Source organism: Lynx canadensis, chromosome F1 (genome assembly GCF_007474595.2).
Source record: "Lynx canadensis isolate LIC74 chromosome F1, mLynCan4.pri.v2, whole genome shotgun sequence".
NCBI classification, from domain to species: domain Eukaryota; kingdom Metazoa; phylum Chordata; class Mammalia; order Carnivora; family Felidae; genus Lynx; species Lynx canadensis.
In genome coordinates, this window is record NC_044319.2 from 36,428,913 (window position 1) to 36,445,170 (window position 16,258).

At 32.3% G+C, this 16,258-nt stretch overlaps 1 protein-coding gene across 2 annotated transcripts in view; it reads right to left on the bottom strand.

Moving 5' to 3' along the window:
* Positions 1-16,258, bottom strand: part of DENND1B (DENN domain containing 1B) — a 267,622-nt gene that overhangs the window by 85,912 nt on the left and 165,452 nt on the right. For both annotated transcript variants that reach the window (XM_030301760.1, XM_032591871.1), the window contains 2 exons: positions 10,580-10,625; positions 5,738-5,839 (listed from right to left, as the gene is read on the bottom strand). In XM_030301760.1, the coding sequence (XP_030157620.1) occupies positions 5,738-5,839; positions 10,580-10,625 (148 nt within the window). The remainder of the gene's footprint in view (positions 1-5,737; positions 5,840-10,579; positions 10,626-16,258) is intronic.

Here is a 16,258-nt window from a genome sequence, read left to right on the forward strand (position 1 = left end):
ACTTAAAGAACTAGAAACAAATTGGAAATTATTTTTAAAGCCAAAATCAAGGCCTTTACATTTAAATACATACATATGTGTATATACATATATATGTATATGTATGATGTATGTATTTACGCCTTAGCAGTAGGAAGAGAGAGAAGCATGCTATTAAGATGATACAGAAAAAAAAAAGACATTTGGAGAAAGGCTAGGTAATTTAGATGGAAATGAAAACCCATGAGAAAGCCAAGGAACTTCATGAGCACTTAAAATCACTAAGAGTAACAAACTATAAATCAACTTTAAAATGGCAAAAGTACAGAGACACAAGGAGGGAGCTGCTAAAGCCTGGATCACTGCAGTGGGAGGGACAGATGCTCTTACTCAGCTGGGAGAAAACAACAAAGACCTTTTACAAGTTTAGAAGCGTAGTTAATTAAGGTTTTGAGTTTTATTTTTCATTTTGTTTTGCTTTCATATTTACATTTTAGATTTAAAAAAATATACACCAAGAAAACAGTAGGAAAAATCGCAAAATCTGTAGTTTACTTACAAACAACAGCAACAAAAAACTTGGTATAAAAAAAATCATGTCTCTGAAAATAATTATTTAAAGGAATAGTAAGTTTCCACCGACACCCAAAGTCAGGTACAGTGACCGCCATCACCACACGGTCCCCCTTTCCCGGGAGCCAAACTGACTCACGCTCATAGCCACAGAAGTGTATATTAAACACACACCCACGTTTCTTCTTCTCATTACTATGAAAGTCAGATGAAAATATCCTTGTAAAATGTTCTGCGTAACTCTAAACAGGGATTTTAAAAGCAACTTTTATAACAAAAGATGAAAGAAAAGCAATTATGGTTCCCTTCACCCATCATTTACCAAATGCCTACTATTTACAAAGCTCTGCACTAGGCTGTGTGGTGGGGGCAATGCACATCTAGGTGCCTGAATTCTAACAGCTGAAGACTGAGGGGAGTATGACTGCATTTCTCCAGGGGGAAACTGAAAGCAGTATTTGTCTCTGGAAGTCTACTCTATTAAACTAAAAAAAAGAAACAAAAACAAAAACAAAACAAAACAACAACAACAACAAAAACGTTGTCTAAGTTACTCTAGAACCTGAATGAAATCGGGTTATCTTTCTAACCTTGCCACTCTAGAATTTTGCTGGGGAATTTATTTACTGTTAAACATGATAAGAATTACAGCAGAGCTGTGGCAAACCTGGAACTAATATAATATTCTCTGGGGTCTTTTCTTTTTAACATATATTATGACAATTCAACATATTAAACCTTCATGTTAGGTTAGAGGAAATATCCAACAAATTAAACGTATCTATTAGCTATTCACACAGTTGCAAGAGTTAAATTGATTTCTATACTTTCATTTTTTTTAAAAAGGCTGATTTTAAAAATTCTCTGAAATAGCCAATTCTTTTCCAAATTTTTCCTAAATTAACTCACTCAAATGTAGATATCTTAAATGTTTTCTTAAAGTTGGAGTTTTGGGGTATTTCCTTAAGTTTAGGCTTTTAATGATTTTTGGCGATTCAGAGCAATTTGTGTCTTTTCATTGCACAATAAAACCATTAACCTATTCCTTCACATGATACTTGAAAGCGTCACTATAAGATGCACAGTATTTTAGATGACTCCATTTTATAATAAAGTATTTTCAAAATTTTAGTAATTAAATACGCTTTATACTAAATGTTGCTATCCTGTAACATACCAGGGTCTATGGTGAATTGTACAATAATGCTGAAGTGTATATTTCCTATATACTCTCATAATAGAAAATAAAAAAATAATTTTCCAGTAGTGTTCCATATAAGATGAAAGTAAGTTTTTTAAAGTGTTAACAACCCTGATTTAAATCAAATAGATCACACTGATACTTCATAAGCAAGATTAGAACAGAGAATAAGATTCTACAGTAAATTCCAGAAGTTACTCATTATGCTGTATATCATGTTTATACGAAAGGACCACGGTCTAGTATTTGAGAGGATGAATGTTTATACGAAAGGGACCATGGTCTAAGTGTGAGAGGATGAACCTATAATATGAACTAACGCTGTAGAAATACTGTTAACAGTATACTTTGTGTCTTCATTTTCTTATCTAAAATAGGGATAAGTATACTGACCTGAGAGTATAGTATTTAAAACCTAATCAGTTAAAATTATTTAAAGACAATAAAGCAACAAAGATAAAAATTCACTTCCTAGTAATGGGTATTTCAGTGCATGTAACTTTTTCAGATGTCAGTTCTAACCTGCTTTCATCTATAAGAGTTTGTAATTGTTTTAATTTAATTTTTTCACAAAGAGATCTCCTAAATCTCATTATAATTCTAATTAGCTTAATTTTCTAAGAAGTGAGTTGTCCTATTTATTTTTGAAATAGTTAAGAATTCCCCAAATTACTTTTAAAAATATTAATGATGATAAAAATTAAAATGAGCAGTAATACCATAGAATACAGCATTTCAAACTACTACGTGATTGAAACAAAATTTGTGTATATATTTGGAATGAAGGAGTCTCAATGGTAAATTTTCTAAAATTAAAAAGAATTCATCACTTGAAATTTCAAATGTTGTATTTAATTCAACTGTTTCATTTTCCCCACAGTTAAAAACATAACATGATAACACTAAATTCAATTGATATTATTACACAGCCCTCAAATTTATTTTTTATTTCAAGACACTCAACCTACACGTTTGAAGGTATCTACAGTTGACATAGCCACTAAAAGTAAAATCACAATGTATTCAGACAGAAAACTACAAAAGTATATTTTAATGGGTCTACTGCTTTTAAGATATTCCATGTAATAATCAATATCGTTAAAATCACTCTCAATAAAGTTTGTGTTTTTTTTTCTTTTAATGATCCAAATCTATAGTGAAATGATGAAATCGAAAAACAAGTGTTCTTGTCAGAAGACAGGAAGAGAGTTTTTTCCCTTCCCTTAAGGAAAACAAAGGATTCCTGAAAGCTTTGCCCTGATTTATTTTTCCAATTTTAAATACCTTAAGAGTAGCGGAACTGCTACTGGCATGGTAGTATTTCTAACAGTCAATAAATCTAAAATATTATGTGTGAATATTGGAATGAAGCCATTAAGAAGATTACAGCATGCAACACAGCAGAGGGTCCACAGGAAAAAAGAACTAGTAATTCAGGACAACTGTGACCACTGACCTTTGAACAGCCAAGACCACTGGTCAGGCTGACACAATAATAGAGTGCACATGCATAGAAAGTCCTCTAGCCTGTAAGTATAATTTAAATGCTTTGGTGAATGATTTTAAAAGGTCCCCTTTTAAATATGAGTTAATTTATTAAATAATCAAACAGTACCAGGATTTTTTCAGGGTATTTTTCAGGATTCAAGAATATTTTCTCTTAATTCAGATCACAACACAAAAAATTCAGTAAGATCATTTGTGACTCTAACACATCTCATTTAAAACACTGACAATTATAGAAAGTATGATGTGATACTTTATCATATTTCCTGTAAAACTACAAGAGACAGCTTTTTGAAAATGGATAGAAAGAGCTAAATTTATTAGAGGGGTTAAACAAACAACCACCTAAAGTATTTGTAGAAAATGACTATAACTTTAAAATAACTCATACTTTCAGTAGATGGCCCTGGTTCCACCCCAGAGCTGTATCCACTTATTCGTTGTTCAAACCTGTCTGTAAGTCTCGGGCCCTTAATCTCAAGTATACGTATAGTTATATCTACATCACTTTGCAGAGTTCTTTTTTAAGATTTTTTTTACTTCAGTTACGTACAGTTAACTGTTCCTTATAAACGAGCAATGAGATGGTCCCTCCTGTCATTTCACATATTTAGGCTTTTATATTTTGTGGAACTGTTAAACTTCGTCATATTTTAAAATAAATGTCTTGGTATCAAACTAATTCTACTGGGAAAGTAGCACTTCTCAATTAAAAAAGAACCACCCACCAAAAAAAATTACTATTAAAAATTGCTTTTCTCAAAGAGATGAAATTAGCTACCACTGAAACTGACTATAACAATTTTTATGACACAAAAAAAGCTGATTTCTTTCTCATTTTTCTTTTTCTTCTTTTTTTTTATAAACAATCCTTTCTACTTAGGGAATTAACAGTGGAAATGCATTGCACATAAAGAAAATATTTATAAAAGTTGGGGCTTTATATCATAATTAGTTTTCTATCCAATGAAGAATTCTTTGATGGATTTCTAAATGAATAACTCTAATCATTTCTAGCAGCTTCTGCAAAATTTTTATAATGAGGCAATCTAGTTATAATGAGCTAAAAAGATAATATAATTCTTTACTGGCCTGGGTTTGGATTTGTTCATACATAGCATAAATTTTACTACAGTAAGATAAAGTAGTTCAATTTAATTTGCTTCAAGGTCAGCAAGTATTTTAGGTTATTTATGGGTATAGATAATCTGATTTTAACTTTAAAATCACATTTTTCCTATCACTAGCCATAAAAACAATCAAAGCTAGTATTACTGTATTTTTTGAGTTTGAAATTTTTAAATTCACTTTTTCAAACTCCCTAATAATGATTTCAAAGTACTTGCAATACTGCAGAAAAATATATGATGAAGGTTTTTTTATTTATGGATTTTAATATTCCTGAAAAAACTGGATTTTTTTAAAAAGGAGAGTTATTTTTAACTTAGAACTATGTTATAAAGATATTTTTAAATAGCCATTAAAATATACACAGAAACAGCACTAGCCTGCATTTTGCCCTGTTCTAAGGAATATGCAGGCCAAAAATGCACTTTTGGAGACTATTTAACATGAAATACAGAGTATATCCTATTATAAGCTGCAGACACACACATGCACACACACACAAACCCTCTGCAAGATCAAAGAGCAGAAGAGAACTGGCACTTAATTTATCAGCCTTTACAGACAAAAGACAGTTTTCGTCATTTCAAAAGGATCAGATGTCTTTTATGACAAACTGGGTTTGCAGTTTAATTTACAAATAGAATTCTAAGTAAGCAGTCTTTGCTCTGCCAAAGCAAATGACAAACAGTGTAGGTTTTCATTCTTGCGGCCCTCAGCAGGATAGAAAAGATTAAAATAAAACTGAAATAATTTAGAGAAAACAAATAAATGTTTCAGAAAGTTGAGGGAGATCAAAGCCAGAATTTTCTGACCCCAACTGTACAAGCATTTCTTATTATATTGACCAGTGCCATCAGATCATTAATTAAAAGGAAAAGCACTGGCAGGTGGCAGGGAAGCAAAAGCCGATAATTGGCCCCCTTCTTCTTCTTGCCTTCAAAAACTCTCTCATTCTTTTGCAAGACATGCCACTAGGCAGACAGAAATGCCTACTTTGTAATATAATGATTAAGATGAGATGAAGAGACTTACGTTTAAAGAAACTCTGCCTAATGAATGCATCTAGCTTTTTAATTATGATCCTACTTTTACAATAGGAATATGATGTTCCATTCAACATCTCCTCAACTGCCAAAAGGTAAAAATATTAAATATAGAATCTACACTGATTCCTCTCACACCCATGCACATACGCAGTCCTTTTATTTCAGATAAAAAAAAAAAAAACCTGGGAAAAATAACTCTTTGTAATTCAAGGGTCCAGGAGAAAATAGATAGATAGATAGATAGATAGATAGATAGATAGACAGACAGATAATGTGTTCACCACAAAATAACCTTCAGACTTACCACATCACTTGGTAGGTTGTTCAAGTCATTAAATGGTGATTCTAAAGTGTTTGTGTCAACATTTAACATAACCACATCCTCCAATGATTTATTTTTCACTCTCTGTTTAAAAAACACAAGTACAAATAAACATCTTAGTATATTTTCCTTCCAAAACTATAATGAACTTAGAAATGTAGACAAAATTATCTTGATGACAATTAGCCTTGGGGGATAAAAAAGAAAAATCCTATATTATAAGAACATATAAAAAAACTTTGCCTTATAAGAAAGAAAGTTTGTCTACAACCATTCAAAAAGATTGGATAAAAAAATCCTTAGAACAGAATGTTTGGTCATCTAAACACATTGATTTAGTTTGGAGATATTAAATGTAATTTAACTACCAAAGAGATATTGTAACAAAAACTCACAAAATCGGAACAGCTATATTAAACCAGAAAAACTTACATCCTTTAAAAACTTATCAACTGAATTTCTGTCCAATGATACAGGAACTTGTGGCCAGTTCTACACCTATTTTTAGCAAAAATCACATTATAGGGCTAACATAAGCCAAAAATCATGACTACCGTAAACTAAATTTTAAATTAATAAACATTTTCTCCGTACTTCCATACCAATTCAGTATAAGCTGTTTATGAGGACTGTAAGTTGAATAAGAAAAATGATAAAGAGAGCGGTAATAAGGAATTGTTGCATTATTTATACATGAATTTAATATAAAAGATGAAATTTAATAGCCTATCAGATTATTTGACTTGTCTTATCTGTTTGACAGCTTAGTTAAATGGTCAAATTATCTCAATATGTGGACTAATGACAGTAAATTAGAATTTCATCAAATTTTTCATCCTTAAAGAAAGGAAATACTTAAGGTTTATTTTCCCTATTTAGACTACTATGTATACCTAAACAAATCATATAATTCTATTCGCCTTATTTAAATGATAGCAAATATAGCATTATTTTTTGATGCAAAAAAATTAGGTGCTCATTAATGAAATATATCACCTCAGAATTCCATAATTGTATAGGTCAACTAGAGATAAGTCAATTAATTTCAGTGTAGTATTTTTTAAATGACATTATAGAATAAGAGCTATTTTTGAGAATTATTAAATACCTTACATTTTAAATTGGCCAACCCAATTTTTTTTTGTTTTAAGTTATTCAAGAATGAAATTTCTCTGATCCATTTAGAACTTCAAACCTCTGCATAGTAGGTAGAATGTTAAATTTGCTAGGGAAATGGTAGTCTAGAGTAGGGAATTTGTATGTGTTAAGAAAGCAATAATGTCTGTGTAGAATATGGATTCTCAGGGGGATATATGATAGCAAAAATCTATCTTGTAAAAGACATTGTAATTATTCCAAAATAAGAGTCCGAGGATGGCTGTTTCTTGGAAATTAACAGAGAACCACCTACAATAGTGACACTCTCACCAAAACATTTATAAATAAACTCATTTCTTTTCCTTTCCATATGTATACATAAATGTAAAAAAGGCTCACATACATAAATATGTAGTTATTTATAAATTAACTACAGCATAACTACAAAAATAGCCTATTTTATAAGCAACAATACATTTATATCAATGGTGTTCGAGTGGAAAAAGTATGTCATAATTTTGATTTTCACCTTCAATTCTAAGTTGTTCCCTTTAACAGAAACTATAAAGTTAATCCAGAAACCTAGTGTATTTGTTAAAGGATGAAATGAGTTTCTCTAAATAGCCTGGAATAATGGTTATGTGACACCTAAATGTTTTGCTATGACACTAATGCTAAATTCTGCATGAAATGTATACTTTTTTCCAACTTGCCCTTCGTTTAAAAATGTCTGATAATAGCTGAATATTAAATTCTGTCCAAGGGACCATTCAATAAGAATGGAAAATGTATTAATTTCAATAAATCAATACACTGAGATGCACTAAAATGAGAACAATTCTACATTAGCAAAGAGGGAAAAATAGTATGTAATTAAAATTTTTTTATTTGGATTAATGTCACTTTTTTATCTTTGTTTCCTTCCAAGTCAGGCTTTAACTATTTTCTAAATAGGAATAAAAATTCATACAGCATATAAAATGATAACATTTTCTCTGTCTCAGATTATTATATCTCATAATGTTCGTAAGCTTGCTTGGCTCAGGAAAGAGAAAAAGGAAAATGACTTTTTCTTCAAAAATAAGAAAATAATATTAGGACAGAGACTGAAAGTGTTATTAAGGACAAGAGTAAGGTATTAAGGTTGGTTAAGTCTTTCTCTCACATCCTCTCTATATAAGCCTTCCATGCAATGTGACTACAAATGTGACTATTGTATCGTGTACGATAATGCAAGGAAATGACCCGGTGTCAGCAATCACATGTTCCTGCAAAATGGAGCCAACATTTTATTTAGAATCTTTTGTGTATATTAAAACACATAATGCAACGCTCACACTTGGAGCCTCTACTGACTTGCTCCTCCATCATTTACAGACCTTTGAGTTCAACCCTAAAGTCTAATTTTCAGGGAGAACAAAATGTCCTTATCCTTTATTTTGGAAGCAAATTTACATTTTAAAAAAGAGATTTCCAGCCATCTTACAGTCATGACTACATAAAAATAATTAAAAGAAAGATTTAAAGGATATTAGTTTCACATCTTTGAACAATTATGTTTAGAAGTCTTTCTAAAACGTATGTCAAAACTGTCTTGACAAAGAGAGAGAATAGGGAATATGTTGATTCTTCCAAAAAAAAAAATTCATTGTAATTGCAACCAAACAAAATATAAAAAATTACTCAGTTCAGTCTCACATAAAATTTGTAAATAGATATATCCACATTTGAACTATAATGCCATTAATATAAAATAAGAAAGATCAAATTTTGCTTAAAAATATCTGCCTGATAATGACATAATAAGAATGGAATGGCAGGATGTGTATCTTGTAATAGATTAAGGAGAAAGTTACTAAATGGTACCCAACTGGTTTAAAGACATTCTTGAAGTTCCTATTACCCCTTCTCATTGACTATTAAACCCAATAAACTAAATACAATTGACTAAAAAGACAGTTCAGTAAGTCCAGCGTATAAAAGGTACAGAGATGTTAGCCAATCTAATCATGGCTGTAAACCTTCTCATTTGGTGCTGACTCAATTTAAAATTAGAATGGACTATTTCTCCAGGACAATACTGTAAGAAGTAAAAAATTCTTAAATTTGCTCCTTTAAAAAAATGATGATTTTCTCTATACGTGTCTAATAAATATGCAATTAAATATGACTGAATTTTTAAAACATGTACCCATTTCTATAATATTTTGGAAAAGCTGAATCATTAGTTTTAAAAGTTGGTATAGAACCATTATGTAAAAAAAATACAGAACATCACCAGGTACAATAAACAACTTTAAATAGTTTTCATCTGTACAAGTAAACATACTATAAAAATTATGTATTCTATTAGATACATTAAATAGAAGAGACATGTGCATTAATATCAAAATCAGATATGATGACTTCTTTGAAACCATACCAACCAACTGCAGTTAGATTTTTTACAGTCAAAATACTGATGAAGAAAATACCAGTTATATATTCTACAATCAGATAACAGATTAAATACTTATTCATACACAATGTGACCTTTCACTGAAAGTACCTTGGCATGTAAAACAAGTTGTCTAAAAATTAACAAACATAAAGGCTCATAATGTTATTCAACTTAGACTTCAAACTTAAAACAAGTCTACTAAAGAAGTTCATTAAAATATATCCAATATCATTAATGATTAAACAAATAAAAATGTTTCCCTTGCATTTTGCAAAAGGAGAAAGTGACCAGAACCAGAGTACATGCAGAATTCTATAATTCATGACTACCATCCGAACATGATTTCTCCAGACATGATCCTCACCACTCCTATATAAGTGGTGGATCTTCCTTGATCAGCAGAGGATTGATGGTGTATACAGTGACAACAACTAATAAGAAAACCAAATCTAACTTATTTAGATTCTTGATTAGAAACTGGCTTAAAGTACAATATGCACACAAACACACACACAATATATATATATATAAAACTGAAAATCAGATAGCATAATAATGCCATGCAATTGACCCAAGTCTTTTGTTCAGATCCAAATCTTTTATTTTTTTCTAATTTTCTAAGAAGTCTTCCCTTGAAATCTCACTGATTCCAAGTTCAAGGTGTTTAAAGTTCAACATTTTTCACTGTAGTGATAATAAGTCACAAAAGTCATTTTGGAATGAAGTGATAACATTGCAAAAAACTTACTGCATTCTAAATCCCCAACAGGACTGAAAACTAAAAAATATTTTAAGTCTATATTTTCATTTAAAACTTCATGATTAGTGTATTCCAACCACATTTTGAAAAAGCACACTGACAAAATGTATCAAAATGGAGTTTGAAAAATAAAAACATTTTCCCTTTATGAATCATAACTACACAAATTCTGACCTTCAAAATAAGGTGTGAAAAAGAAACATATAAAAGATCCCAAGTGCCATATAGAAAGTGGTTCATCAAGGACTAAGTTTTTAGTACTTAAAATTTACCATATGATCTTGACCAAATTTACCATATTTTCATGGGTTTCATGCCATTGAAAATGGTCATTCAGTATACTAACTAAAATGAAATTATTCCAATACAGTATTTCTGAAAATGATCATGTAAGTATACCCTAAATATGAAACTTATCATTACTTTGTACTATTCAATTGATTCTCTTTCAAAATACAACTGTTTTAACTATTATTTATATTCATTAATTTATCACACACGTATCTCATGTCTGAAAGATACTTACCTCTATGAGGCTGGAGTGTATTCCAATCAGGTATGGCATCGGAGCACTAAATTGGAAATATATAATGTATATATATTCATGAAGTTCATTAACACAGAAACAATATAAGTAATTCAGAAGGTTTAAAAAATTAAATTAATTAAATGTGCAGTTCTAATAGAGCCCACTACAGATAATTAAAATTATTCAATATATAAAAGTCAAATTTAATCTGAGAGGTCATTAATATATTCAAATTAAGGTTGCTTGGCATAAAACTCACAAAAGCATTTACAATTAAATAAAGAGTAGTAACACCTAAAAAAGCTTTTTTAGTTAGGAAGAATATTAGAGCCTAAGTCATAGTCCTGAGTTAAATCTTCCATATATTTCATATAAAACATATCCTAAATAATTAGCAAATTTTTTCACATTTCTTTTATATACCTTTTATATTCAATTAGATTCTTATTTCTACGATTCTCTTAAAAAATCATCATTGCTTCATACCTACTACACCACCAAAATTTTTTGAATCAGTTACCAAATATTTATTAAGACCTACTATGTGCCAGGCACTGTTTGGAAACTAGAAGTTCTTCCTCTACTGTTATCATTCTCTTTCCATACTATCTTTCTGCTCATGTACCTTGTCTTTCATTTAAATGTCGTACATTCCTATTTATCTCACTTTTGCTTTTATTAATAAAGTAATTTTAATGAATTAAAAAATATTCAAATATGTTTAAGCATGATACTGAATTAATTAATTCTACAGATAAAATCTGGAGCATACCAGGCAGTAGGACCTGGGCTAGGGTCTAGCTAGGTACAATAATAAGTGATATAAATAGAATAGATTCCTTTGCAGATCTTATACTCCAGCAGAGCATACAGACATTAAATAATCTTTGTGACATAAAATCGGGCTTACTTAGTAACTTCAAAAACATTTCTCATGAAATACACGAAGGGAATTATCCAACTTGACATTTCAAAATCAAAATATTATTTAACAAGAAAATGTGAGAATGGACAGATGTCTACAAAGGTGATAGAAGATATGCAAATAAATAGCTAAAACAATCTTTGACATTTCTTTTTATAGACATCTTTGCGTTATATTTAAGGCAAACATTTTCTATGTTAATGAAAACAACCTTTTTAAAAGAATTTTCATAATTTTCCAAACATCACTTTCACTATCAGTCCAAACTCCTGTGTATCCATTTTGCTACTGAGGACCAGTAATAGATAAAGCTAACAGGCACCTTGACAGACCCAGTTTTTCAAACGAACCTCAAACAGCTCCAGATTTATTTGAAGCTGGCTAACCACTAACATATATCCAGAACTCACAAAAAAATAAGGATGGTTAAAGTTTTTATTTGACTCCTCATTATCCTGTTCATTACTTCTTATTGTACTAGATTCTAATTTTCTTTTGTAGCTTTCTTCCTTCATATATATATATATTAAATATAACAGACCATCTGGAATTGATCTGATATTTTGGATCATTTGACTGAAAGTTAAGAACTATTTACAGGCCTTGATATCCTTAAGACCTAACAGATTTTCTGCCTTCAAAAGGAAACAGGAGGAAAAATGTGGACTGTTCCACTTTTGCTTAAATAAAGGAAGGCTGATTACTTCCCTAGCTCAAGTTCTCATCTCTGGAATCCCTTCTGGGACTCCACAGAAGACATAAAATATATGTCACTAACTGTTCTGGGCTCCCACACTGGGTTCAGAACATTTTCACAAAACAGGATAGGCAAATCCCAAGATCTTAAATATGTCAAGCTGTCCCCACATCCAAAATAGTAGGAAATTATTCAAGTTACTGTGCAAACTTCCAATTTACCCCAGGTTAGGTTATCCTACCCACAAAATTTACAACATAGTAAGTCTGTGGTATCTCAAATTTCTAAGTACATTTTAATATAATGAGTGTTGGGGCACCTGGGTGGCTCAGTCAGTTAAGCATCCGACTCTTGATTTCAGCTCAAGTCATGATCTCACGGTCCTGAGACCAAGGACGAGTCGGGCTCCATGTTGGGCTTGGAGCCTGCTTGGGATTCTCTCTCTTTACTCCCTCTGCCCCTCCCTCCTATGCACACACATGAGCACATGCTCTCTCTTGGGGGGAAAAATAATAATAATATAATGAGTGTTAATCAAAAAATATGTAAGCCTCCTAAAATTAACAATTATTATTTCCATTTTAGTTGTTAGAGGAACACTTGAGTGGATCAGATTTCAAAAAATCAGAGCCCACTGTGCTGACTGTTCAGAGCCTGGAGGCTGCTTCAGATTCTGTGTCTCCCTCTCTCTCTGCCCCTCCCCTGTTCATGCTCTGTCTCTCTCTGTCTCAAAAATAAATAAATGTTAAAAATAAATAAATAAATACACACACAAAAAAAATCAGAGCCCAAAGTAGCAGCTAACCTATTGAAGTCCTATGAAATACATCTAAGGTAACATTTTTTAAATTTCTTGAAAGTTAGTTATTTCTTAAAATATGAAAAATAAATGTTTGCAATTATTAAGCTGGAATAAAAATTCAATAAAGGGTTCCTATGTAGAACTTAGTAATAAAGTAACTTCTAGCTTTTTCTGTGAGATTACTGGGTACCTCTAGGTGTTTTTATCTCACTAACACCTAACAAAATAAAAAACATAGAGATGTCAAAACTGTAAAAATTATTAATCTAGAGCATAATTTATTAAAATGATTATGATGTTTTGCATATAGATTTTATAGAACATATTTTATAGACAGATTTTATGTTTTATAAAATACACATTCTACTGAATAGTTTCTTTCTCACGAAAACTGGATTGTGTGCATCCTAAGATTTAATCAGCCAAATCTCATGAAAAGTAATTCTGCAACCCTTAGCTGAAATCTCCTAATTAGATTTGGGTGTTAATAACTCAGGAAGAGATCCTTGGCGACACTGATGTTTTATCATCCACATGCAAAACTGTCCTACATCTTTCTGTCAACGAAGTCATTTTGCAAAGATAGCATACAGAAGGCTCTATTAGGAATGCTTCTTCTGTTGGGTAGCAATTAATCTTTAGTCAAAAGTAATCACCCTCTAACCGTTTTTTGTTTCTTTTTTGGTTTTCTTACAGAGACCACCCATGGGTAGACTGTAATAGCCGCCTATTAACTTAGGTAGTCCAAACACCATGATTTTCCATTTATTTTTTAAGAAACAATTCTCTTTCATGGAAAGAAGAGTCAGATAGGTTCCCAAAATAAAAAGGTGACTCAGCCACTCTTGAACAAATAATGAATGATTATAATTTTACTGATACTAGGGTCATACTACCTCCTAGGTGTTTAAGGACTCAGAACGGTTAAGAGTGTGTGGCAACATCATGAACTTGCCACATTAAAGTTCTGTCTCTATCTCACATAGTAAGAATACGTACCATGAGATCTGCACCCTTAAGAAATTTTTAATTCTGTAATACAGTATTGTTAACTCTAAGCACAATGTTGTGCAGCAGATCTCTACAACTTAACCATCTTGTATAAGTGAAATCTTATACCTGTTCAATAGAAACTCCCATTTTCCCCTTATACTGACAGATTAACAGAAAAAACGTAGATGGTGTCATTTCCTCCCAGTCTCCTTCCCTACCCTACCAAGCAGTGTGGGCCATTTCTTCCTAGGTGTCTCCTCATCTATGTTTCTTTTTTCATTTTATTTATTTACTTTGAGAGAAAGAGAGAGTGTGTGCAAGCGGGGGAGGAGCAGAGAGAGAGGAAGAGAGAGAAAATCCCAAGTAGGCTCTGCACTACCAGCACAGAGCCCAATGCGAGGCTCAAACCCACAAATTGTGAGATCATGACCTGAGCTGAAATCAAGAGTCGGATGCTTAACCAACTGAGTTACTCAGGTGCCCCCAATCATGTTTCTTTTACATGCCTCTGATGTAAGCCTTACAGTACTACAGTATTACTCTGTGTTCCTCTTGTGTGTGCATGTGCTTGTGTGTATGTGCTCCATGCACATATGGGTGAAGTTTTTCCTACGTGTGGATACTGCAAGGGCAGAAATGAAGTTTTACTCATTACCTTACTATATGCACTGCTAGGCAAACAGGTGTTCTCTATATATTTGATGTACAAATGGATGGATAAATGAAGGAATGAACAAACAGGTTAGCAAGGCTCCATCAGTAGACCAACATGCTATAAACCTGCATGGTCACAAGATGGCATTATGGCTCTCCACAGTCTGTCAACACCAGAGATACCAGGTGGGAAAACAAAAAGACTTCCAGGAGAAAGGGTTATCTCAGGATTCAGAAAGTTCCAATCACCTTAAAGAAGTGGCAAATATACATCTATTCCATCAAATTTTCCTGGTGCTATTTTTGAAGTGAAATATAAAAATGTCTTTATTCAGAAACCATGAGATTGGAGGGATAAGCTCTAATATTTTTCTCCCTTTTTGCATACAAATCAGCATGATTCTAGATCATTTGCAAAGATGCAAGGGGAAGAAAACCATATTCCCCAAGAAATAGTTTAGTCCATAACATTTTTTGACAGAAGAGAGCTAGAGTCTTAGGCAGCTATTTGAAAGAAAGAAAGAAAGAAAGAAAGAAGAAAAGACAAAAGAAAAGAGAAGAGAAGAAAAAGAAATCACAACACGCAGTTTCTATGATAGAAGCTGAGCCTATCATTGTGACCTTAACGCTTAGGAAGTTTCAGATAACTCCTTGATTATCAATAACTGCTGTACTCTCTGGAACAGGGAACTGTCTGGCACGGAGGCTGTTAGAACTTATCCTAAAGGCTATTTCAAGGTTAGAAACTAGTAAGAAAATTCCAGGGACCAAGCTTCCTTCATCATAGTGGAAGCAGCAGAAGACCTTCATGCAGGGTTAGAAAGTATCGGGAAGACATCTCTGGGAAGAATAGCACAGAACTAACTACACCACAGAATAGCTTCTAAATAGCAGTATTTTAGAAAGTCTTAAATGTATAGTCATTACAGACAACTGAACTTAAAGGCAAGTTACCTCCTAAGAGGTCAGAACATTTTTTTAAATTTTTAAAAAAATTTTGTTTTTGAGAGAGAGAGAGAGACAGAGTGCGAGCAGGGAAGGGGCAGAGAAAGAGGGAAACACAGAATCCAAAGCAGGCTCCAGGCTCTGAGCTGTCAGTACACAGCCCAACATGGGGCACAAACACAGAAACCATGAGATCATGACCTGAGCCAAAGTCAGACACTCAACCAACTGAGCCATCAGGCACCCCAGAGGTCAGAACACTTTAATAGAAAAATGCAAATAGCTTAACATTATATATGATAAAATATAATTCTAAGCTTCATCGTTAGAAATGCTAGTTCTTGAACCACTAACTTGACATGTATTTTTAAAAATCATGTATTGGGGCATTTGGGTGGCTCAGTTGGCTAAGCGTCCAACTCTTGGTTTTGGCTCAGGTCACGATCTCACAGTTCATGAGATAGAGCCCCACGTGGGCTGTGTGCTGACAGCACTGAGTCTCCTTGGGATTCACTGCCTCCCTCTCTCTCTCTGCCCTTCCCCCTGCTCACGGGTACACACGCGTGTTCTCTCACTTTCCCTCAAGATAAATAAACTTTAAAATAATAATAACAATAACAATAATAATAAATTAAAATCACTATGTTTTCCAATACTTTT